The following is a 27,570-nucleotide window of genomic DNA, read 5'->3' on the forward strand; positions in this document are numbered from 1 at the left end:
AACTGAAAAACTAAATGAAAAATGGAAAACACACATGAACGCAAACAAAAATGTATGATGTAATCCCATTTATGTAAAATTATATACATGTGTTTAAATGATTTTAAAAAATAAAAATACTGCATCATAAGCATTTTTTTTTTTTTTACTTCTCTGTGTACCATTGGGTTTTGATGATTCTTAAGAAAAACATGTGTATTGGGAGAGGTTCCTGCAAAATTTCTGTAGTAAAAGGTGGGAGGAGAAAAATATAATATCAAAAGAAAGCAATTAATATTAGGAGCTAAGTTTCCATTTATCATTCAACAGATGCATAAATTGAAAAAGGCAGTAAATGAGTTATCTCGTGCTATCCACCTTCAGCCAGATGGAATTAAATTATATATAATCAGGTATGAGCATAGAAACTGAATTCTTCTTGGGGTAACTTAGCATCCCAGGATGCTGTGGGGATCCTGAGTTCGCCTGATCCTTGATCTAGCCTGCTTATCTTACCTTTAATCCCCCAACAATGGCCATCTCCCAACCAGCAAGCCAGTTTGTTAAACTTTAAAATAATTTATTATATGGGAGAACCAGGTCTTTTCCTTTGCTCTACCTGTGGAAAGCAATGTGGAGATACCTTAAACATATTCAAGTAGACCTACCATTCGATCCAGCAATCCCATTATTGGGCATCTACCCAGAAGAACAAAAGTCATTCTATAAAAAAGACATCTGCACCCGAATGTTTATAGCAGCACAATTCACAATTGCAAAGATGTGGAAACAACCCAAATGCCCATCAGTTCATGAATGGATTAGCAAAATGTGGTATATGTATACCATGAAATATTACTCAGCTATTAGAAATAATGGAGATATGGCATCTCTTTGGTTCTCCTGGAGAGAGTTGGAATCCATTCTATTAAGTGAAATATCCCAAGAATGGAAAAATAAGCACCACATGTACTCACCAACAAACTGGTTTCCCTGAGTGCACATTTGGGAATAACACCAATTGGGTATCGGACAGAGGTGGAGGCTGGGGGGAAGGAATGGGTGTATACCTACTTGATGAGTGCGATACGCACTGCCTGGGGAATGGACATGCTTGAAGTTCTGACTGGGGGGGATGGGGGTGGGGGGAGGGGATGGGTGCATACCTACATGATGAGTGTGATGTGCACTGTCTAGGGAGTGGACACACTTGAAGCTCAGACTCGGGGGGTGGGGGCGCATGGGCAATATATATAACCTGAACTTTTGTACCCCCATAATGAGCTGAAATTAAAAAAAAAAAAAAAAAGATGTGTCTGGCGGATGCATGTAGAGTAAGTGTCAGAGCAACAACAACAACAACAACAAAAAAAAAAAACACAACTGTTTAGTGTTTAAATTATTTGAGGCATTCCTAGGTTACTAGTTATGTTAGTTATGGCATATCTCATGAGAGTAAGGTAACATATTTTGAACAGGTTTTGATTGTGTCCACAGAGGTACCAAACGTAAACCTCAGCTGATTCAGTGAACAAAAAGTAATACATTGAATTGTATTTCAAATGTAGTAGAGCTTGCTATAAAGGGACCCTTTGCAATTTATGAGTTATCACTATCAAAAATATAATATTATCTTTTAAGGATTTATAGACCTGGGAAAATGGAATGGAAAAATGCTTTCTGATAAGGGCTTGCTTTGTCCTTTAACTGTTGAACCACATTTTATTAATATCAATTTATGTAACTACCTCCCCCTTTTATGTCCCTTGAACTTTATCTTTTAATAATTTCATAGCAACAAAGTATGACATTTTAAATACAGATAATTGCAGAAAGAAATCTGAGTATTTTCCTTTCAGTATTAGATTCCTAAATTGTTTTCTCATCACATCTCTATGGTAATTGGTCTATTTAGATCATATAAAATATCTATAATTTTCAAATTTTTTTATACATTATGTGTAAATATGAATGAGTGTATTATAATTGTAACATTTTAAGTAGCTGGTTATAAGAAACTTTATTTTAGATAAATTATTTTAAACTGCTTAGAATCAAAAGCTATTATTTTTTTTCCAGAGGGCAGTATCTTCTTATGATGAAATGTTATGATCTTGCAAAGTTTACTATTTATCAAATAGCAGAAATGGACAAAGGTAAATATAATTAATGCAAAATTATAATTGTTTTAACTTAAGAAATACATCTTTAAATTTTTTATTCTGTTTTTAATAGCATGAAGAGTTCACTTGAAAGTCAAAGTTAGATTTGGAAACTTCAGTTTCCTATGTACATAATCAATTAGTAAAATGCCCCGTAACAGTGAATTTTTTGAGTGAGATTATTATAGGAAATATCAGGCTTACAATATATTTTTTGTTTATAATGAGAATTTCTTATTGTTTGCTGGTAGTAAATAGATTTTAGTATAATATTGATTTGTTAATTCATATTATAAAGAAAAAAATTGTTGAATTGTTTGCCTTAAAATAATTGTATTCTAAATCTTTGATACTTGGCAAGGATATTGATGAATGTTCCTTTCCTTCTAGGTCTTATTGAGTTGAGTCCTGTACAGCAAGCACTTATTTATTCATTTTGTGAAAACCATGACAAGGCCATTCAGGTCTTGGAGAGGCTCACTTGGCATAGACCTGAGATAACCATATTTGCTCTGTTAGCAAAAGCTCATATGAAGGCCAAGAGAACCAAGGTGAAAAAGTGCTCTGTATAACATTTACTCAATCTATTAATGAACTTTAAATATTGTGCTTAGTATGACACTTTAAATATTTTTTACAAAACTAAATTATATTTTTTATCTATTTATTTATTTTTCTGTTAATTAACATTTGAATTATTTCCTCTTTTTTTTTTCCCTCTTAAGAATAGGGTTGTCCTAAATATTCTTTTTCATGTCTTCTGTTAATATGTGGCATAGTTTTCCAGGATATATTTCGAGGAGTGGAATTGCCAGTATGTTGAAAGCCTGAATGTTTAACTTTCAAGAAAATGACGCATTGTTTCATATGGTGCTACGTAATTTATTCTCCTACCTGTAGTGTATGGGTGTTCCTGTTGATCTGCATCCTCTACAATAATTGATATTGTTAGACTTTGCTTTTACTAGTGTGGTGGATAAAAACTGGTGTCTCAGTGTGATTTTAATTCACATTTTAAACATCTTTGCATGTCTATCAGCCACTAGTATTTCCTGTTCTATCAATTTTCCATACACATTTTTTGTTTATTTTTCTATTTTTTATTGACTTTAGGCATTTAAAATATGAATTCTGTATGCTAACCCTTGGTTATATGCTGCATATCTTCTCACAATTTGTAGATTGTCTTGTAATTGTCTTTATGGTGGCTTTTGGTTAACAGAGCTTCTTAATTTCAATGTAGTTGAATATACTCTTTTTAATTTTGTTGTCAGAGCATTTTTTCTTTAAAAAGAAAAACCATCTTGTTTAAGGAGTCCTTCGCTACACCAGGGTCATTAAGATATTCTTCCATATTTTCTTCAAAAAGTTTAAGCTTTTGTTTTTCCATTTAAGACCTTCCTCTATTATAAGATGTTTTGTTTTTTTTTTTTTCCAATGTGAGTGATAAAATTTCAGTTTTCCCCATATGGATATTCAAATGTTTCAGTATAATTTATTGAAATGTTATCCTTAGCCCCAAGATCTGTAGTGCTGCAGTCTATCATACCACAAGGTTTCACGTATATGTAGATCAAGTATAATTTTAGGCTCTCTATTCTGTTCCTTTGGTCAATTTTTGTATTCCTGGACTGACAGTACCATGTCTTAAGTACTATAACCTCACTGAAATTCTTGACATCTGGTAGAGCAAGTCCCCACACAATATTATTCTCTAGGAAATTACTGGTTATTTTTGAGCTTTTACTCTGTCATACAAATTTTAAACTCAGCTTTCTAAGATTTTGGAATTTTGACTGAAAAAATATTGAAACTTTAGATTATTTTAGAGAATTGACACCCCTATTTTAGGGAAAATCAACACCTTTATGATATTGGATTCTTTAGTTTGTGACCATGATGATAAATCTCCTCATTTATTTCACTTTTTCTTTTAAACAGATTTTACATATCTCTTGTTAGAAATATTCCTATGTATCCTCATAATTTTTGCTGCTATTGTAAATGGTATCTTTATAAAAAATTCTGATAGTTTATAGAAATGAAATTGATTTTTGAGTATCTGTCTACTAGCCAGCTGCCTTGATGGACAGTTGTTATTTCTACACTTGATCTTAGCCAAAAGGCCAGGAACCAATGAAAGCTTATTATTTCTGAAAATGTTTAGATATGTTCTTTTGGGCTTATAAATAGATGTTTATATCTTCTTTAAATAATGATAATTTTCTTTCTTTCTTTTTCTTTACATCTTCCATTTCTTTTTCTTGTCTAATTGTGCTGGCTAGAAACTCCAAAACAATGCCAACTAGAAGTGATGTTAGAGATGTCCTTTATCTTTTTCCAAATTTTAAAGGCAATTTATCCCACTAAGAATGAAGTTTCTGGTTGATTTTTGTAGACAACTTAAAGTTAAGAATTTTATTTCTATTCCTGTTTTGAATTTTATCAAATTATCTTTAATCAGGTATTAAAATGACTATGTTTTTATCTTTTAATATGTACATATAGCCAATTATATGTCATAGATTACTTAATATTAGACCAACTATGTATTCCTGGGTTAAACCAACTTGATCAGAGTATATAATCTCTTTTTTATACATTGCTGAATTTGCTTTACTGGTAAAGATCTTTGTGCCTATATTTATGAGTGGTATCGACCTTGTTGGATTTGAGTATCAAGGTTATATTGATCTCATAGGATGATTTGGGGGAATAGTCCTTCTTTCCTATTAATGAACGAGCTTGTCTAAAGATTACCATGATCATCTTTTCTTTGATAGGTTGGTAGAAGCCACCTGTAAAACCATCTGTAATGTTTTCTTTAATAGGTACAGAAATATTCAGCCCTTTATTTCTTCTTTAGTTTTGCCAACATAGTTTTCTGGGAATAGGTCCATTTCATCTAAGTTTTCAAATTTATTTCCATAAAATTATTCAAAATATCATTTATTATCACTTCAATTTCCGCTGTATCTGCAGTTACATATGACTCTTTTTTTTTTTTTTTTTTTTTTTTGAGACAGAGTCTCACTCTGTTGCCCAGGCTAGAGTGAGTGCCATGGCTTCAGCCTAGCTCACAGCAACCTCAAACTCCTGAGCTCAAGGGATCCTCCTGTCTCAGCCTCCCGAGTAGCTGGGACTACAGGCATGTGCCACCATGCCCGGCTAATTTTTTCTATATTTTTTTAGCTGTCTATATAATTTCTTTCTATTTTTAGTAGAGATGGGGTCTCGCTCTTGCTCAGGCTGGTCTCGAACTCCTGAGCTCAAACGATCCGCCCACCTCGGCCTCCCAGAGTGCTAGGATTACAGGCGTGAGCCACCGTGCCCGGCCCATATGACTCTTTTAAAATTTACTTGTGCCTTTTTTATTCTTTTTTTTTTTTTTTTTTTTTGAGACAGAGTCTCACTCTGTTGCCCAGGCTAGAGTGAGTGCCGTGGCGTCAGCCTAGCTCACAGCAACCTCAAACTCCTGAGCTCAAGCGATCCTCCTGTCTCAGCCTCCCGAGTAGCTGGGACTACAGGCATGCGCCACCATGCCCGGCTAATTTTTTTTTTTCTATATATATTTTTAGCTGTCCATATAATTTCTTTCTATTTTTAGTAGAGGTGGGGTCTCGCTCTTGCTCAGGCTGGTCTCGAACTCCTGAGCTCAAACGATCCGCCCACCTCGGCCTCCCAGGGTGCTAGGATTACAGGCGTGAGCCACCGCGCCCGGCCCCTTTTTTATTCTTGATTAATTTTGTCAGAAATCTCTCCTCAAAGAATCAAATTTTGGCTTTCTGATCTTTCTTTATCTTTATTTTCTGTTTTATTGAAATCACTCTTACCTTTATAGTTTCTTCCTGCTTTTATTGAAAGGGATTTTTTTGTTATTTGTATTAAAATTTCAGTTGGATACTCATTTCATTAATTTTCAAACTTTATTCTTTTATACCATAAGCAATTAGGGCTATATATTTTCAAGTATCATATTTACTGAATTTCATAGTAAGTATTTTTAAATGTACAGTAGTATTTTTTGTGATATATGAATTTTTTTAAACTTTAAAAAAAAAATTTCAAGTTCCAAATACATTGTGAAAAGAATATTCTGCTTGATACTGATTCTTTGAAATGTGTTCAGACTTACTTATGGCCTATTTTATTTTATTTTATTTTTTATTTTTTTTTGTGGTTGATGTTATATATATATTTTTTTATTTCAGCTTATTATGAGGGTACAAAAGTTCAGTTTATATATATTGCCCATGTCCCACCCATCCCTCTGAGTCAGAACTTCAAGTGTGTCCATTCCCCAGACAGTGTGCATTGCACTCATCATGTACTTGAAAAAATATGTATTTTTTCATTGCTTGGTATGTTTTGTATATTTGTTCCTTAGGTCTGATTTTTTTATGTGGTGTGCAAAATGCACATTTTTGCCTAATCTATCAATAACTGCAGTATGTTAGAATCCCCCAGTATGATGTTAGATGTCAATTTCTCTCTGTAGTTCTTTCAATTTTTGGTTTATCAATTATAGACACACATCTTTAGAATTGTTATGCCTTCTTGAAGAACTGAACATTTTATCATTACATAGTGACCCTTTCTATCATTAATAATACTTTTTGTCTTAATGTTTGCTTTGTTTGATATTATATCTACTTTATTTTGATTAGTATTTCTTAGTTATATCTTTTCTATCCTTTTACTTTTAACCTTTCCATATCCTAGGTTTTAGATTTATCTCCTGTAACAGGATTTTAATAAATCCATTCTGATAATATCTTTGTTTTACTTGGAAGATTTGGAATCTGTGATTTTTCTTCGGTCTGAATTTTTTTTTTTTTTTTTTTTTGGTCGTCCTAGTTCTCTCTCTCTCTCTTCCTTCCTCTTTTCCTCTTAAATTGTGGTGTTTAATACTTGTCCTTCTTTTTCATTATTTCTTTTAAAATCTTTTTATCACTGTTTATTTTTTGTATTGAGGTTTTTTTATTTAAAAATTTGTCTTTATTCAATTTTCCTCTCTATTCTTTTTGTTTCATTTCTATTTTAGTTTTTACTATTTAAATATTGCCATGCATTTATAGCAAAGTCTGAAGTTAAATAATATTGTATTCCTGAGTACAGGGCTTACTCTCCCAGGTAATAAAAAGAACTTAGACCTCTCTAACTCTTACCACTGCCTTCCCAACTCAAACTTTCTTTTGTTTTGTATTTTAGTTCTACACTTTTTAAATTCTACAAATTATAATACAAAATAAAATTACTACCATTATTTTAGATAAACAATGTTTATGCTTACATACATGTTTCCATTTTATCTTACTCATTTCTTATTACATGTCAGACTGTCCTGAGATAATTTTTTTTCTGAAATAAAAGTGAATGTCAATGGTAAAGCTTTTCATTTTTGTTTATTTTATGACAAAATTTTAAATTGGCAGTGATTTTTTTTCCTCAATATTTTCAAGGTAATATTACTCTGTCTTTTGGCTTCTATTAATGAAAGCAGTGGTATGGGTGAAGTGGGATTCTCTAAGATGGTTTTTGTTGCTGTTATTGTTGTAGTAAAATATTATCTGGTGAATGTTATATTTTTTCATTTGGGAGATTTGGGTTGACATTTAGGGGACACGAAAAAGTCTAGTTAATGCCAGGTAGATCTCCTATCCTTATTTAGGACCTATAGGCTCTTTTTGGAATTTTTGATGAGTCCTCAATAATGCAAGTATAAAAGACTAATAATAGTAATAAGTAATTGCCATCAAAATTAAGCACCTAATGTGCATCAGACAGGCTGAGGGCTCGGTGCTAACATGGTCTCATTTAATTTTCATGACATTCTATGATGAGAAAATTGTCATCTCATCCATCTTCTCAGGAATCTAAATGCTTGGTTGAGAGTAGGGGCTCTGGAGCCAGACTGCCTGGATTCATGACTCAGCGTTGCAATGTACCGCCAGTGAGCCACTGAGCAAGTCACCCATCTTCCCTAATTCTCAGCTTTCCCATCTTAAAATGGAGATATTAGAGGAGCATTTCATGAGGTTTTTGTGAAGATTAGATGAACAAAATTAAGTAACTATTTAATGCTTTAATATCTGGGACATGGTAAACATTTGATAAATATTAGCTATTACTATTTTTTCTTCATTAAGTATTTTTAGCTTCTTTATAGGTTTCTTTCCCTAAACATTTAATCATGAGTAACTATTCTTAATTTTTTGAAGAAAACCTCCTTTATTTTTGCCTCCTTGACATCTCTAATTATTGACTTTTTCCTCTTTTCTCTCACATTCGTTATCTTAATTTCCACACTGTCTGCTCATTCTTATACTCACTACAATCTGGCTTCTACACTCTTATGATGGACACATCATAAGGTGGCTCTCAATATACTGTACCCTTGTATGACCTTGAGTGTGGGTGGAACCTGTGACTTTCTTAGTAACAGAATATGGCAAGGTGATGGGATGTCACTCCCATGATTATGTTAGGTTTGTGAGACTCTCTCATGGCAGATTGGAGAGAGAAATTGTCCTGCCGGCCTTGAGGAAACAGCAAGCCATACTGTGAGGTGCCGGGGGAGAGGGCCTCACGGCAGGGAACTGCTGTGGCCTCCAGCCAACAGCCAGTCAGTCAGTCAGCCTGGCCCCTCAGTCAGACAGCCATAAGGAAATGAATCCTGCCAACAACCAGAATGAGCTTGGAAGAAGATACTTCTATAACCAAGCCTCCAGATGAGAATGTAGCCTGGTTGACACCTTGATTGCAGCCTGGGAGATCCTAAACAGAGCACTCAGCTAAGCTATGCCCAGACTCCCGACCCATGGAAACTGTGACATAGTAACTGTGACATAGTAACTGTGTCCTGCTTTAAGGGATTAGGTTTTTGGTCATTTCTTTTTCTTTCTTTTCTTTTTTTTTTTTTTCTTTTCTTTTCTTTCTCTTTTTTTTTTTTTTTTTTTGTAGCAATAAGAAACTAACTCAGATTTTAGTACCTGGAAATGGATGCTGCTATAGAAAATACCTAAAAATGTGGAAGCAGCTTTGGAACCAGGCAGCAGGCAGAGGCTGGAAGAATTCTGAGGAGCATGGCAGAAAAAGCTCAAGTCATCCGAGACAGACTGTTAGTAGATACCTGGTCTTTGAAGATGCTGCTAATGAGTGAGGACTCAGGAACAAGTGAGCAACATATTATTGGAAACCGGTGGAAGAAGTTTCCTTTTACGTAGTGGTAGAAAGCTTAGCGAAATTGCCTCCTGTAGTTATATGGAAAGCAGAACCAGTAAGTCAGAAACCTGGATATATAACTGAGATAATTTCCAAGCAAAGTGTTGACAGTGCTTCTGGTTCTCATCTTGCTTCTTGTGAGAGGAGAGAGAGAAATTAAGAACGGTTGAACAGAATAAACCAGGACTTGATGATGTTGAAAAATCTCAACTTCTCCAGATGGCAAAACATGATAAAATCAAATATTCACTTTCAGGAAAGCATGATCTAGAGAAAAGGCCCAGGTGTGGCTGGACAGCCCTTTGCCAAGATCTGAGAAAGATCATAAGATCAGAGTATTCAGTCATGCTAGGTCTCTTTCAAGACATTAAGGTTATGCCTTACAAATCTTATTAACCAAACCAGAGGACCTCTAGAAGCTTAAGGACAATTTCCCTCAGACATCTCAGCATAAGGCCAAAGTAGGCAAGGAATTTTCTTGAAAAAATTAGTGGATGTGGCTTTTGTCTAATGGAGCAAATCCCTGTGAAATCCATGGACGGTCTCCAAAGTTTTTGAAAGAATTATTTCTTCATAAACACTGCCAGTTTGGACTAAAAGAGACAGAGAGAGTACAAAATGAAAGAAGGCTATCAGACCTCAAAATTACACTTGAAAGAAGCAGATTAATAAAACAACTCAGCTCAAACATATGTAACCTCTTTAAAAAAGGAAAGATAACCCAGAAGGCAAGACCAAGAACACATAGGACAGGACTAAGAGCCATAGAAAATTATCCTTGTTCTTTGAAAATTAATCAAGAGACTCTGGATATTTTCCCAAATGTATTTGAGAATTGCCATGGACCAGTAACTCCCTTTTTTATCTTCCATTTCCCTTATTTTTGAACCAGAATGTGTGCCAATATTATCCTATGCCTGTCTCACCATTGCACGTTGGGTGTTTTGGAGACAGAAAACTTGTCCCTTTAATTTCATAGGTCCACAGATGGAGAGGAATTGTGCCCCAGGAATGGTACTTAGTGAATTATACTCAAATGCTTCATCTAAACTTGAACCTCCTTTAAATGATGATATTGTAGACTTTGAGCTGATGCAGCAATGAGATGAGACATTTGGGGACCTTGGAATGAAGGAATGTATTTTGTATGCGGCCGCAGTGTTGAATCATTGGGGGCCAGATAGTGGACTCTGGTGGACACACCCTAAAATTACTGTCAATGAATCATGCCCTGTATAATCTCCTCCCTTTCTTTGAGTGTGGGCAGGACATGTGACTTGCTTCTAACCAATGGAATATGGCAAAGTTGTGGGATGCCACTCCCTTGATTATGTTGCAGTATATAAGACTCCTTAGCAGACTGGAGAGATTCTCCTGCTGGCCTTGTTGTGGCTTCCTGTGGAGAGGCTGGTGTGCTAGGGGGGAACTCTAGGGGGGAACCGTGTGCAGCTTCTAGCATCTGAGGGCAACCGAGAGCCAGCAAATGCCAGGGCTCTCAGTTCTGGAGTCTCAAGGAAATGAATTCTGCCAACAGCATGTATGAGCTTGGAAGTTGATTCTCCCCAGTAGAGTTTCCAGAGGAGAATACACCTCAACTGACAGCTTGATTGCAGCCTTATGGGACCCAGAGCAGAGGACCCAGCTAAGCCAAGCCCAATCTCCTGATCTGTGGAAACTGTAAGATAATAAATGCGTGTTACTTTAATCTGCTAAATTGTGATACTTTGATTTGCAACAATAGAAAATGAATGCATCCCTGGTTTGGAATGAAGTGCTCTTGCTATTTTTGTTAATGGCTTTCTTATTGCAGATTCAGTCATTCTTTCTTAGTATGGATCATTGTCTACTTTTTGTCCACATTTGAAGCTTTGGTCTCTCCAGGCTTTGAGGAATGCTGTTTTATGCTTGCTTTACCTCCCCAACCCCTGTGCCCTTCGCTCTGGCTGGATACCTGTTATCCACCTTTGGCTGCCCTCTTCCACCCAATCAATAATGATGTTCTCTTGGTTCTACTTTCCAAATAGCGCTCAAATCCACTTCCTTTCTCCATTTCTGTGGTCATTATCCTGGTTCAGAACATACAATTTTTTAAAAATTTTTCTTGAATTATAGCAGCAGTGTTGCTTCTTCCAAGCTTTTGTTCGCACAGCAGCCGCAGTCCTGTTTTCAGAGCAGGAATGTGCCTTATCTGCAAGCCCCTCCACATCTCCCTGGGGAGACTTCCTAGAGTAGTGAGGGAGAAAGACATGGGGGAAGCAGGAGGAAGCAAAGATGTGTTCATTTTAATTTAAATGGAATGGAAGGCTTGAGTAGACTCAAGTTTTTATGGACTCAAGAAGGCAGTGAAGGGGGAGAGATACAAACAGGGAAGGAAATAACAGACTGTGCTCAGGTGGGGCAGAAGGAGATGGGGTCAAAGACTCAGCTTAAGGAGTCTGCAAAGGAGCAGAAAGAAAGAGGAGAAAAAGGTGAGAACGGATGAAGCCATAGAGACATTGAGAAGTAGAAAGGAGGGAAAATGAAAGGATAATCCGCTTTTTCTATGGCAAGGTCATGTGCTGAGTGAGGACAGAAGGATGGTTGTTGAGGTGAGTTGTAAATGTGTGGAGTAAATATTGAAAGAGAGCCATAAAGGACATTTAGCAAGTCCAAGCTAAATCTCATTGTTTCTTTTGCAACTAAATGCAATTAAGAAAATGAGACAACCAGTAACAAACGTTTTTATTTCTATATAAATATATATAATGATTAGTTAATTATTAAGTGGCATTTCTATCTGGAAAATTGAATTTTTTCATTAATGAGCCTCAACTATTTTGACTAAATCTAAATGGATGATTTTGGATGGTAATTTATTTTCTGGTGCCAATGGAACTCCATTAGGAGCAGAACAGGACAAAATAAAGACGGATTAAAATTGTATTGGTATTATCAGTGGGGAACTTTTACTACCTAGTAGCTTCCCAATATTCCATTCAAGAAAATTCTTAGGAGATTGGCAATAAATTAGTTCATAAATTTAAGTCTGACTTAAGACTACAAGAAAACCACCTCCAAAAATCCATGTGTGTAAGCCCACTTATGACTGGCTTGTAGGGTAGGCACCTGGTGGGACATGGGGCAATCAGACTCACAAGCTGGGTCCTTTTCTGTGTTTGTACTAACAAGATCTGTGGCTTTACCAGGCCTGTGTGTCCCTGGGTGAAATGAGAGAAGTGTGTGCTCTGCATTCCTTTTAACATTGAAGGCTGTAATGTTAAATAAATATTAGAAAGAAACATTCTCCCCCCACTCCTTTTTCTTTATAGGAAGCTGTGAGAATATTTAAGAAGACATTGGATAGTTTTTCTCATTCTGATAAAGGACCAAATGCCACAGCTCTTTCAGCAGACTGTCTGTATAACTTGGGTCTTTGTTACATGGAGGAAGGCAACTTACAAATGGTATTTTGTGTATTTAGGAGCATAATTTGTGATTTTAAAAAACTGATTGCTTGTATTCAGTTCTATTTCTGAAGGCTACCTATACAGTGAGTGACTAGTCCAAAGCTTCTTATAAATCTTATTACAATCAGTTGGTACCCTGCAATACCTATGACATTATTTTATTTAATCAATTCATTTTATTTGATGCTTGCTTATCAACAATATTCTAAAGATTAATATGTGTTTCCCACCAAAATAATACATCTAACTGAAGGAAATTATTATAGCAAAATGATTTCATCATATTAATATAAATTTACTTATTCAATTGCAAGTGTAATATCTCATAAATGGAAAAGAATTAGGACACTCTGGCTTCTCTTACTGATAATTGCACAATTCAGATCACATTGAAACTGGTTGCTAAGATGGCCCAATTCACTGAAAAATAGTTGATTCAATTATTATATGTTTGTCTAGTCTTTGGCTATTTTACACAATTTCTCACTTCAACATTGTCACTGATGTGATAAATATGTACAATACTTGGTATTATCCAATGGCTAACATTGGATATTTCACAGCTCCATCTCTATGCACACATACACACACACACACACACACCCCCCCCACACACACACCCCCCCCACACACATACAGTGCACACATATATTATTCTAATTTTTGTATTCATGGGGTGAAAAATATCTTGAACGTGTATTTCCATAGCATACAAAAACAGCTGCACTTGATTCGTTGTTCCATTAAGAAATGCCAATAAATATAAGATGAATTACAAATCTTTTACAAATTTTTAGTCCTTTTGAACAACCAGAGCAAACTCAGCTTTGCTTTACGATGTTGGGAAAAATTTTAGAGTTCTATTGTTTTGAAATTTCGTAACTATGTATCTGCTACAGTTCTTGGATCTTCATGGAAAATAAATGTGCTGGTTGTGATTTCTTACAAAATCTGAAAAATAATGATTAAAATTATATCCCCAAAATATTATAATCTAACAAATGGGTTATGTAGACATTAGTCTGGGAATGAGGCCTTTAATTATAATAATAAACCTTTATTTATTGTTTATTATTTTTTATTATATAGTATTATTTGTTCCTAAATATTACTTTTGTTTGATCTACAATGTTCATTGGGAGAAATGTATTTAAAATTACCAAAAAAATAGAGTGAAACTTTTCAACACTTGTTATATTTGTTAACATTTTAAAATAATATAGTCTATCACTAAATGGTTTGCATATCTCGACAATATGCTCCTCTAGGCTTTTGATTCTTTTACAAAAGCTGTCAAAGCAAATCCTGATTTTGCAGAAGGCTTTTACCAACGAGGGCTTTGTAAAGCAAAACTCCACAAGGATAACTCAATCTTGGATTTCAATCGTGCAATTACCCTTGATCCAAAACATTACCAGGTATTTAAATAAATGATTTTAGTGATTTGGAGAATGTGTTAATTTTGGTAAAACTATTAAATCCTTTATATGCTATCATTATTAATTAACAACAGTTACTTATACCTAGTTTTCAACTAACTATATTTTGATAATCCAGATATCTGTACTTCCCCTTGAACAAAAAGTATTATTTCTATCAGTGATCTTGTGCATATAAAAGTATTTGTGAATTGTGATTTATGTAAATATTGTTAGTATGTTAATATAGCTATAAATAATGTTAATTTTATAAATTAATTTTATTTCGTGTTTTGCTATTACATTGATTTCTGCCTTTAGACTAAAGAGACAGCACAAAATTCAATAGGTAAAGCTGTTGTGGATCCTGATTTTAAAAGTCTATGAAATTTCAATATGGACTAAATATTAGTTAATTTTAGCTTAGATTAAATAATTTTATTGTTAATTTTCTTAGATATATAATGGTTATGATTACGTAGGAGAATGTCTTTTTTTATAGGCGATGTATACTGGAGGACATGGGGTGAAGTATTATGATGTCTACAACTTATTTTCAAATAGTTCAGAAAAAAATAGGTAAATATGGCAAAATGTTGATAGTTATTGAATCCAGGAATTCATTCAATCCAGGTGTTCACTGCATGATTATTTCAATTCCGTATGTTTGAAATTTTTTCTAAAAATTTTCACTCTCTTTTAGATTGAAGAAAAAGACTATATTTTAATATCATTTTTAGGTGGCATAGATTTTTTCAAAGTACCATATATTTTGGTAGAATTCATGCTTTTACTAAAGCATTCATTTATGCTTTCCTTCTTTCTTTCTCTGAATAGGCATATTTAAGCCGAGTAGCCTTCTATGGTTCAAAAGGCAGATACTCCAAAGCAATCTTGAATTGTAATGAGGCTATCAAAATTTATCCTGGGAGTGTGCGTGCCTATGTATACAGAGGAGCTCTGAAATACTGCAACAGGGTAGGGCCATTTCCTGCCTGGTTTACTGAAATTTTAGAGTGGGTGATTCTCTGATGCCAAGTGGGGACTCACTTGCTTTCTTCCTCTATAGTGGGGGAATCCCTGTGGTGTGAGGGGCAGAACTATTTTAGAGCTCTTTGCACTTTCCTGGTCCATCAAAAGGAATTCAACTCATAATTTCTCACAAAATAATGATATTTATTTTTGACATTTGTTTTAAATAACACTTACTGTTATTAAGACAGTAGTATATATTCATTGTAGACAATTTGGAAAATATAGACGGGAATAAAGGATTATTGCCCCACCGTGAATGAGACTTGCTGAGTACATTTTGGTGTATTTGCATTTAGACTTTTATTTTCATTAAAATATATAATATATATTTTCTAAAGTTGAGATTATACTACACGTATAACTTGTGCCCTGCTTTTTACACTTAATCTTTGAAGATATAATTTTTCTGACTATATAGTATTCCACCATAATTTATTTTTAATCACTTTATTTTTGAACATTTGGGTCGTTTTAATTTTTTTTTTTTTTTTTTACTATTTTACTATTTAAAATGGTACAGTTATACACAACTAAGAGCAAAATTGTTGCTAAGCTTGTGATTGGTTCTTAAACAGAAATTACTGGGTTAAAAAGTGTGAGCAACCCTGTTGCTATCTTAGACTGCATGGAATACTTTGTTTCTTTGTACTTTTCTTTTCTGACCTTTCTTTGTAGCTATTTCATATGTAATATTTTGCAAATAATATCTTAAAGCACAGGTAAGACCTTGCATTATGTGTTAATTCCATGAAAATTACTATCTATAAAAACAGATGATATTAAGGTGTCAGAGAAGAATCAAAGAGGAAGCAAAAGAAATGTGGGTAGAAAACATGACGATTATGTGATATGACAGTCTGAGTGACAGAAGCAAGCAAGCTTTGGTGGATGTTTGCTGGATGAATATGGGTTGTTTTTTTTTTTTTTATGAGTATGATTTTCTCATTGCCATATAGCAAAATTTGGAATAAAACAATTGTCTAAGTTAAAGTTGTTGATATATTTAATTTTATTTGCAGGTAAGAGAAACTATAACAATAATTCCTACCAGAAGGTCTTCTTAATTAACTCTGTGAAAGATTAGCTTAAATATCTTAATTTCACAGATGAAATGCAGAATGGTTAAATGAGTGTTTCAAAAACTCTGATAGAATCAAGAATTTATTTTACAATGAAATTTTAGTTCATTATGATTCACCCTTCTCACACAATTATTTTTTTCTTTGTAGACTTATAAGCTAGCAATTACAGATTTAACTACAGCTATCAACATGGACAAAAAATGTTATGTAGCATTTTATAACAGAGCATTATGTTACACCAAGATAAAAGAACTTCAAATGGTAAGATCACTGTTTTAGTAAACAACATATTCAAAGCATTTAATAAATAACATGCATTCAATAGCTTGTTGAATTCAACAAGCAATCAATAAGCAACATTTAATAAACACATTAAAGCATTTGTACACATGGTTAAAGCATTTGTAAAGTATTACTTCTGCTATAATTTTGGAAAGTAATTGGTATGGAAATACACACACACAAAAGTTGAGAAACCAAAGAACCATCTAGGAAAATATTTAATTTCGTTGTTAGGGCTCATCAAAGTTTCTTATACAATTTCTGTAATAATTCAAATGAAAATTTAATTTTATAATATTTATATAAGCATTTAAATGCATGTATAAATTAAAATACATTGCATAATTATCATTTGAGGAAATGTTTCTACTGATACACTGTGGGCAGAATTTTTATTTTTTTTGTGACAAGGTCTCGCTTTGTTGCCCAAGCTGGAGTTCAGTGACATCATCATAGCTCCCTGCAACCTCAAACTCCTGGGCACAAGTGATTCTCTTGCCTCAGCTTCCCAGGTAGCTGTGACTATAGGCACACGCCACCATGTCTGGCTAATTTTTCAGGGTTATTTTTGCCACACAGGGGTCTCCCCATGTTGCTCAGTCTGGTCTCAAATTCCTGGCCTCAAGTGATCCTCCTGCCTCAGCCTCCAGAGTGCTAGGATTATAGTCGTGAGCCACTGTGCCTGGCCACGTGCAGAATTTTAAAGCAGTGATCACTATCAATATTGTTGCTTCAAAATTTCAAAATTAGCTAGAGTAGTTCATGTGGAGTTTTTAAAAAGTTTTTTTAAATTATTATGGGGACATAATAGTTGTATATCTTGATAAAGGGACATATGATGTTTTGAAATAGGCATGCAATGTGAATGAATCAAATCAGGGTAATTGGGGTATCCATCACCTCAGGCATTTATCATTTCTTTGTGTTAGGAACATTCCACTTCCACTCTTGTAGTTATTTTAAAGTATAACATAACTTGTTGTTGATTATAATCACTTTGTTGTGCTATCAAATATTGTTCATTCTATCTAACTATCTAACTATATTTTTGCACCCATTAACCATCTCCATTTTAACTCCCTCTCCCTGCTACCCTTGCCAACCTCTGGTAACTGTCATTCTACTCTCTGTCTCCATGAGATCGATTGTTTTTGATATTTAGCTCCCACATATAAGTGAGAACATGAGATTTGCCTTTCTGTGCTTGGCTTATTTCACGTAACATAATGTTCTCCAGTTCCATCCATGTCATTGCAAATGGCAGGATTTCATTTTTTGTGGCTATATAATACTCTGTTGTGTATATGTACCACAATTGTCTTTATCCTTTCATCTGTTGATGGACACTTAGGTTGATTCCAAATCTTGGCTATTGTGAATAGTGCTGCAATAAACGTGGGAGTGCAGAATTCTTTTCAGTATACTGAATTCTCTCCTTTGGATATATATATTACCCAAAAATGGGACTGCTGGGTCATATGGTAGTTTTATTTTTAGTTGTTTGAGGAACTTCCATACTATTCTCCACAGTAGTTGCACTAAGTTATATTCCTGCCAATAGTGTGTGAGGGTTCCCCTTTCTCCACATCCTTGCAAGCATTTGTTATTGTGTGTCTTTTTGATGAAAGCTATTTTAACTGGGGTGAGATGATATCTTATTGTAGTTTTTATTTGCATTTCTCTGATGAATAATGATGTTGAGCATTTATTCATATACCTGTTGGCCATTTATGTGTCTTCTTTTAGATCCTTTGCCCATTTTTAAATCAGATTATTTGATTTTTTTCCTTATTAAGTTGTTAGAGCTCCCTATATATTCTAGTTATTAATCCGTTGTCAGATGGGTAGTTTGCAAATATTTTCTCCCATTCTTTAGGTTGTCTTTTCACTATGTTGATTGTTTCCTTTGCTGTGCAGAAGGTTTTTAGCTTGATGTAATCCCATTTGTCCAATTTTGCTTTGGTTGCCTGTGTTTTGGGGGTATTACTCAAGAAGTCCTTGCCCAGACCAAGGTTCTGAAGCATTTCCCCAATGTTTTCTGTTAGTAGTTTCAAAGTTTCAGGTCTTATATTTAAGTCTTTAATCCATTTTCATTTGATTTTTGTATATGGCAAGAGATAAGAGTCTGGTTTCATTCTTCTGTATATGGCTATCCAGTTTTCCCAGCACCATTTATTGAAGAGACTGTTCCTTCCCCACTGTTTTTTCTTGACAACTTTATTGAAGATAAGTTCACTATAGATGTGTGGATTTATTTCTGGGTTCTCTATTCTGTTCCATTGATCTATGTGTCTGTTTTTATGCCAGTGTTATGCTGTTTTGGTTACTACAGCTCTATAATATAATTTGAAATCATGTAATATGATTCCTCTGGTTTTGTTCTTTTGGTCTAAATGGCTTGGACTATTTTGGATCTCTTGTGGTTCCATATAAATTTTAGAATTACTTCTTCTATTTCTGTGAATGATGTCATTGATATTTCGATGGGGATGGCATTGAATCTGTAGATTGCTTTGGGTAGTATGGCATGTAGGTATTTTTTTGTTTGGTCCTCAGACCACACATGGAGCAGGGAATTTGGAGTGATGGTTTCCAGTTTCAGGGACCAGTGACCGGGATTTGCCCGAGTATTTTGATGGTCTCACTATGGCTGCAGCAAACTTTCTCAATTTATCTTGTTCCAGCATCTACCTGTGCAAACTCTTGTTTTCCTAATCTTACCCCCTCCAACACCCCCTATCTGTGTGGTCCCTTTTCAGTGAGGACTCCTCACAGGGGAGGATTTGGTCAGAGTCTCTCAGTGTTGTGTCCCATCCTCCTGCTTCTTTTTCTCTATTATCCATTTGTCTCCCTGTCTTTATTTCTGTCCTCTTCCATAATAAATGAAGCATTCCTTTAAAAGGCCACATAATGTTCCCACTATTCTGTATGGACACACTGCCAATCTCTGTGAAACCTGGACAGTTAAACCTGTTTAAAACAGTCAGAAATTTAGAAATCTACAAGCTTTGGAAGGGAAGAAGTTGAGAAACATTGTTTCTACTTAAGAGGATGTAAAATTCCTGGTAACCAGACTATCAGGTTTCTTCCAGAAATGTTGACAAATGAATAACTAATTTTTAACAAGGGAATTGTTAAGATTCTAGGAGCTAATTAAAGGATCATTTATCAGAGTGACCTGCACAGCAGGTGTCTTTGAGGACTCCCTCTCCACCCCCTTTCCTGCCAGAAGGTAACCCTGAATGGGGAAACAATGGGCTGGGTGGGGATAGAACTCCCATTTTTTGTTACCTCAGATATGTAAAAAAGCCAATGCCCTGGAAATAAAGAAACTGCAAAACTATCTAAATAAAGTGAGACTGAATTAGAATAACAAAATATTGGCGATTTTAGAGCTGCCAGGGCCCCACAGCATTTCATCCAATCTGTTTTACAGATAAGGAAATGGAAGTAGGGAGAGGTTATAAAACTCATCCAAGTCACACAGGGAGTTAGAGATCTGTATTGGTGTCCATAGTTTTGTTTGCTTCTGGGTTAACAGTCTTTAGGAGGCTTTGTAAAACCATCTGACCTCCAGCCTATGTACTGGGTGTCATTAAACACTGCCACCTCCTCCTTTGTTGTCTAACTCCACCTGTTCCTCAGCATTCCTGCCATCCCTAGGCTGAGAAAAACCAAGTATCTTTCTGCAGAAAATGCACTTAGGCATTCTCCCAAGACATGGTTTCAAAAAACTAAGCAAAGGTGAATTCCAGTTCTAGCACTCTATGTTAACGAAAATAGTTTATAGTTGTCACTTATTTAAATGGGTTTCTTGTGTGGCCCTGGGTTAAATCCTTTACCAACATACAATCAAAATATTTTTAAGTGGCCCCTTACAATATGATGGGTTTTTAATTTCTCAGTTTTGCAGATAAGGAAACTGAGGCTTAGTGTTAAGTAATTTTCCCAAGACTGAGAAGCTAGTATTAAGAATAATAGAGTCATGATATAAACCCAGAATAGGCCAAAGCCCTCACTCATCTTAATCAAAACATCTTTGCTCCCCTCCCAACCCCACTCTCACTGACCTTCATGAAATCTTATTTTCTAGCTTTGGTTTCCTAAAGTGTCACATATTCAGTTGTTTAGTGGATATCTAAGGCATCATACAGGTTTTACATTCTGTGTAAAGGAAAGATTAGACAATTGTGGCTAACAGTCTAGATTTTCTTTATTTTATTTTTTACATGTATTACTAATTATTTTTTATAGCCCTGGCAATGTTTACTTATAGTTATGCCACAGTATACATATAGGATCTTTAATTGCCCAATATTTTTAGACACTTCAGTGCCCAAATCAGGAAACAGTAGAGGAGGGCAAATGAGCAAATACTATCTGTCATTTTCAGTTAGCAGGTGCTACAGGCATATAAGATTTGGCCCTTTTCTGATCAAGCCATATGGCTCTTTTGAATCAAATGTTCAGTAGGAAAATGAGTTAAATGATTCAGCTCCAACCCAAGTTTAAGATGCTTCTAGTACCTGGTGCAGAGTAGAGACCAGTAAAATCTTGTTTATTCAATGAATGGAAATAAAGGTAAAAGTAATGGAGAAAGGTCTTCTAAGTGGATTGTTTCTTAGCTCAGACTAGTCTCTTTAAAACAATAAATATATCTATCAAAATATTTAAAGTAATTTTCCTACAAGTGCTTATTTGTTAGTTTTATTAAGATCCATTTTCATTGATTCATGATTTATTCATTTGGTAAAAATTTCTCAAATGCCTATTTTGTGCAGGCATGATGCTTGTTACTGGGCTTAAATGGTGAACAAAATGAACAAGCTGTGCCCTCATAGGGCTTAGATCTCAGTTAGGAAAACAATAAAGCACTAAAAAGAAATTAAATGTTAAATGGTAATCAAGTCAACAGTCATTTGATGAAACTACTGAGTAGGGGAAGGGGAAGAGTATTGAATCCCTCCCTTCCAACCCACACACAAATGAAAAAGCTCTGGGTGACTCACAGATAACATGTGAAGTGCAAGCACAGTGTGCTTCACTTATTAAAAAGTAGCAGTATCCACAATTTTAGCTAAAGGGGCCCTTCAAATCTAACATCTGATTATTTTGGCCATATATTATAAGACAAAATAAAGAATTAACTATTGAATCCTAGTTTGGACATAAACACCTTTGTCCATGGCCTATGAAGTAAGGCTCTAAAAAGTCCCATCTGCATTGTAAGTACTTATTTTATTTTTAGGCATTAATAGATTATGGAATTGTGCTGCTTCTTGATGCTGGAGAAACTGTAACATTACACACCTTCATCAATCGTGGACTCATCTACTCAGAACTGGAGCAGTATGGTTTTGCATTAGAGGTAAGCATTCCTGTTGATGTGTAAGACTTGATTTTGCACATACACTCCAGAAAACTAGTGAACAAGTTCTTACTGCTATCAACTGGCAATATTAATGAGTGATAACTCAACTGTAGCAAGAATTATATTGAAATTGGCCGGGCGTGGTGGCTCACGCCTGTAATCCTAGCACTCTGGGAGGCCGAGGCGGGTGGATCGCTCGAGGTCAGGAGTTCGAGACCAGCCTGAGCAAGAGTGAGACCCCGTCTCTACTAAAAATAGAAAGAAATTATATGGACAACTAAAATATATATATAGAAAAAATTAGCCGGGCATGGTGGTGCATGCCTGTAGTCCCAGCTACTCGGGAGGCTGAGGCAGTAGGATCGCTTAAGCCCAGGAGTTTGAGGTTGCTGTGAGCTAGACTGACGCCACGGCACTCACTCTAGCCCGGGCAACAGAGTGAGACTCTGTCTCAAAAAAAAAAAAAAAAAAAGAATTATATTGAAATGTACTTGGGATGACTGATAGAATCTTTGTAAAAAGTATGTATTTTTACTTTTTTTTAATTACAGATAAGTAGCCAATATATAAAAAAATTTCTAATGTGATTAAGACTATCATTTCCCCTAAGGGAGTATACACACAACTCAACTATTTAGAAAATAAAATGATGTATATATAATTTAACCTACAATTCTGTGCTCTTTCTCATTCACAATTTTCCTCTTTCCCCACTGAAAATATATCAAAATAAATCTTTTTCAAACACGGCAGGACATAGTTGCTTAGGATGGGCTACTGGGAATGGGCTTTTAAATTAGTGGAAACAGGTATGCAGAATCATAATATTTAAAAGAAGAAGGTACATGCAATTGAAAAGAAACAGGTGGTTTAAAATATATTTCATTATAGAATAATTAAAATTCATCACTCTCATTTTTAACTTTTTATTTTTATTGTCCATTTTACAGTAGCTTTGGAATTAAGATTAAGAAACACAAAGCATTAACTTGGTGTGGTAGTGCGCACCTGTAGTCCTAGCTACTTGGGAGGCTGAGGCAGGAGGATAGCTTGAGCCCAGGACAGTGAGCTATGATCATGGCACCACTGCACTGCAGCCTGAGAGATAGAGTGAGACCCTGCCTCAAACAAAACAGAACAAAATACAACAAAATAAAACAAACCAAAAAAAAACAATGCAAAGAAACACAAGGCAAAAATTAAATATCAATTTGAGGTTTGCCGTTAACTAATAGCAGTTTTGCTTCTTCATTTCTGATGCACTACAACATAACATTATGTAGTGGAGTGTTTCCTATTCTTTTCATCTCTCAAGATGGCTTGTATTATTTTTCTACTTCCAGAGTCATCTTTTGAGATTTTGCCCCCACAGAATTGCTTTCTAGGCAATTTACACTATGAGGAAATGTAATCTTAACATTTGAACTCCTTTAGGCTTTTTGATATCTCAAAAATATCTTTGGGATATTCCCTTAGGTATCCCCTCAGGTAGAGGGAGCTAAAGAACCTCTCTGTAGTGGGCAAGAAAATGATGAACATCTGGGCAACAGTGTTGGGGTGGAGTTAGTGAGAAACATGGAGGTGGGGAGCAAAGGGTCCAGCTATTGGAGAATTAAACACAGGATCTATGTTACATACCGAATAGATGTTTATTTAGTACTAAACAACTACATTAACTCTATTGCACAGTTGTTACATGCCAGGTTCTCAACAATGCTGCACAATTTAAAATTTAACTTATAGATGAGGAAATTGGTATTCAAAAGAGGTTAAATCAGGGCTTTGAACCAATAAGTACTTGGGTAAAATTTGAACTCAGGTCTCACTTGATTCCAAATTCTGTGTTCTCTCAGACAAGGCACTGGCATTGGTATACGGTATAACTAAGCCAGTTTCAGTCCTTGAGGAGCTGATGGTCTAGTAAAATTTAACCCGTCTCTTTCCTCACACTCCACATCCAACCCATTGGCAAGTCCAGTGAGCTCTACCACTAAAGCATGTTTTGAATTAAATCATTTCTAATAATGGCCACTACTATACTCCTTTCAACCAGTAAGTACTGGGGCAAGATCCGAATTCAGGCATCAGAACTGAACTATTTCTCTGGACTACTGCAGGAGCTTTCCAACTGGGCACTCTTGCCCCTCTATGTGCTGTTCTCCAAATAGATGCCAGAGATCTCCCTTAACAATATAAAGCAGACGGAATTATTCCTCTGCTCAAAACTCTCCAATGGCTTCCCATAACCCTTAGAAGAAAATCTCAACTCCTGACTACAACCAACCAAGACTGTACTTGACTGACTGCTGCTCATCTCTCTGATCTTATTGTCAAACATTGTTTTCTCTACTCTGGCCACTCCACGCTGGCCTTTTGCTCTTCCTTGGAAAATGCTGGGCTCCCTTCCGGACGTAGGCCCTTACCCAAGCTATTTCCTATGCATACAGCCCTCTTCCAACTGATCTGTGGATGGTTCATGCCCTCCTTTCATTTAGGTTTTTGCTCAATTGTGACCTCCCCAGTCAGAAAGAAGATAAACTAAAATGGAATAGTAAAAAATATTAAAAGAATATAAAATAAGTCTGGAAAGGGAAAACAGAGGAACAGAAACAGACGAGGCCAGCGGAAAAGACATAATAGTAGACCTAAATCCAATCATATTAGTAGTCACATGAAATGGAAATGGTCAAAATACAACAATTAAAATAATGAGATTGTCAGATTGGAATTTTTAAAAAGCTCCAGCTATGTTCTGGCTACAAGAAACACACTTTAAATATAATAATATAGATAGGTGAAAATAAAACACTGGACAAAGATATACCACACAAACACAAATTAAAAGCAAAAATACTTTTTCTGCATGTATAAAAAATAAAAAAATTAATTAAAAAATTAAATAAAAAAGATGCGGGTAGAAGAAGAAGCAATGGATATAAGATTGAATAAATAGAGATCTAGATGAAGAGCCCCGAGAAAGCAGAGTCTGAAAACATACCCAGGGGAAAAAGAAATTAGTGGGAAGGATTGATTAACTGAGAGGTCAAGTAGCATAGGAGCCCCTTAATCAGGAAGCATATAGACTGGGATTCTTTGAGAAGTTAATAGTTAAATTAACTAGAGGTTAATAAATTTAGGACATTTGTTTATTGCTTTTCCCTCTTGAAATTCTACCAGGATAATTGCAAAGGAATAAAAAAGATACAATTCCGAAAGGTTAAAGATAATAGTGAAGAGATATCGAGGTGTCCCAAACTACCATTCTGGATTTTAATGCCTCAAAGTTAAATATGAATGAGTAGCCAAGGATCAGACACTTAAGGGAAGTAAAATAGAGACTAAAACGAAGCGTCATAGGTGTATAGGGCTGATGGGAGCAGGGTCAGTGTGTGGAGTGCTGGTGTGAAACAGCTAAAGTCCATTCTAATGCAGGAAGTGAACAGTTGTACCATAAAGTTAAATATGATACAATATTCATGTTATTTAGAAATCTGAAGGTAAATAGCAGAAGAAATAACAGTAAACTGTAAAAAGGATTGCCTCTGGGGAGCGGGACTCAGGGGTAAGGAGAAGTGGAACAGGGGCTCACTGGGCATTTTCAGTCCCTATATACTGTATACGTGGATTACTTTGATAAGAATAAAAGTAAATAAATAAAAATGTCTTTAGAGCCAGTTTACAAAATACAAATAATATCAGTCTTCTTAAACAACAAGAATAGTTTAGTGGATGACAGTTGCGGGTATGGAACTCCTTGTGTGCTCTGGAGGAGACTGGGGGTGACAGGAATGAGAAAGACTCCCTTGTGTGCTCTGGAGGAGACTGGTAAACGGTGGGTTGGGGCAGTGAGACCAGGATTAAAGGTACAGAAGACAGCAGGAATATGATAGAGCAAGCTTCCAGAGGAGAAGGGAAGGAGTGAGGCAAAGAGCTCCCCCTCTGACGCAGAAAGGAAGATCCTGAGGGTGAAGGTCATCAGCAGAGGGGATGGGAGTAGAGGAAATTTGCATTGCGCATGAGTGACTTTGTGTGGTTTGCTATTATCGTCCTTATATTAGAGAGAGAATTAATGCAGAAGGGAAAATTCACAAAAACAGTGGCTAGCTTTATTCTAAGTAATGCTAAAGTCATCATTTATGTCTATTGCTGATAATGCCTGATTGCCACATGGTATAATAATGATTACACATATAGAGTCAAGTTGATTTTTGTAAATTTCATCTGATTACAAAACTAAATTTGTTGTTTTCAGTCTTTTAAATTATATGGTCATTCCTTGAAACTTCCTAAATTTATGGGAATGTTTATAGTAAATCTCACACTTGTAAGTTTGCCTCCTTTTTTGCAAAAAAAAAAAAAATCCCTCCTGGAGAGATATCTGGAAGCACAGTTGATTAGATTTTATTTGATTAGACAATAAATATTTCTATTTTCTTGCAAACAGTTTCATTTAGTAGGAAAACATGCTTCTCAAATCTGAAGCCCATGTTTATAGGTTGGTCTGTGATGAATGGCTCTTCCTCCGGCAGGACCCCAGAGTACTCAGCTTGACCCCACAACTCCTTCTTCCACCCTTGAAGCAGCCAGAAACCCATCCCACCTCACTAAGACAGCTGGCCTCTGCCCTCTGATACACCGGGGAGGGCTTTTGTGGAAGGAGAAAGGACAAAGGAGACGGGGGTTAGTGCCTCTCTCCTTAGGTGGCGCCTTATGGGGCCCTGGAATGCTGGTGTCTGGCCTCCTGGAAGCCTGGAAAGATTTCCTTTTGCCACTGCAGGGGAGAGTGCAGTCCTCCCTATTGCTTAGCTGGATCACGTGAGACTACAGCCAAAACTGCCCAAGAAGGTTCCTGTTGAAGCAAGTCCTCTGGGAGAAAGTAGGGCCATTTTTATTCTGTGATAGTTTCTGGACTCTTACTTGTAGAAGGCTTCTTCTCACATTATATCCTTAAAATCAGTTTACATCTCATGTATATATAGCACATTGCAGTCAACATGATATTTTGTTTTGTAGATATTGATTTAAATATTTTATTAATTTAAGTTTAGTGATGTTCTTATTTTATCCTCAAGTCTCAAATATTTTTGTAGGATGTTGAAAAGCTATATGCTTCAGACACTGTCTCTGGTGTCTAATAGAGGAGAGTGCTGAGTCACTGTGGCAGGATCTCTTACAGACTTAGCACTTTTAATTCTTCTAAATAGCCTCTTCTGCAGGGCCATTCAGATCCTTCCCAGCTGACTTCCTTAACTTCAAATCTTGGGGTTAGAGTTTCCATTCCTCCCTCTCAGGAGGCCGTTTGGATCCTTGGGTACCTTCTCACCAGAATTGTGGATTCCAGAGGTAGGAGCCACCTTAGCTAATCTACGCAGAAGGCCTAGTATGTCCTTTCCCATGTCTGGGTGCCTGTTTGTTGTGTAGTCATACAACTCCCAAGGTTCTCTCCAGGTGCATTCCCTTTTGTATCTAGACAGAGAAGTCTTTGGTGGTATTCACTGGTAATAAACAGTAAAAAGAAAGTAAATGAGATAGCTCATTATACATAGAAGGGCAAAAACCACAGGTAAAGTC

At 35.6% G+C, this 27,570-nt stretch overlaps 1 protein-coding gene across 1 annotated transcript in view; it reads left to right on the forward strand.

Moving 5' to 3' along the window:
• The first annotated feature begins 306 nt into the window (after positions 1-306).
• LOC138379100 (tetratricopeptide repeat protein 6-like) overlaps positions 307-27,570 on the forward strand; it is a 40,949-nt gene continuing 13,685 nt past the window's right edge. Inside the window, exons 1-6 of the mRNA XM_069464412.1 lie at positions 307-392; positions 2,059-2,135; positions 2,532-2,692; positions 12,674-12,808; positions 16,494-16,607; positions 21,877-21,996. Of these exons, the coding sequence (XP_069320513.1) occupies positions 310-392; positions 2,059-2,135; positions 2,532-2,692; positions 12,674-12,808; positions 16,494-16,607; positions 21,877-21,996 (690 nt within the window). The 5' untranslated portion in view covers positions 307-309. The remainder of the gene's footprint in view (positions 393-2,058; positions 2,136-2,531; positions 2,693-12,673; positions 12,809-16,493; positions 16,608-21,876; positions 21,997-27,570) is intronic.

The sequence above is a fragment of the Eulemur rufifrons genome, chromosome 2, assembly GCF_041146395.1.
Source record: "Eulemur rufifrons isolate Redbay chromosome 2, OSU_ERuf_1, whole genome shotgun sequence".
Classification (NCBI taxonomy): Eukaryota; Metazoa; Chordata; class Mammalia; order Primates; family Lemuridae; genus Eulemur; species Eulemur rufifrons.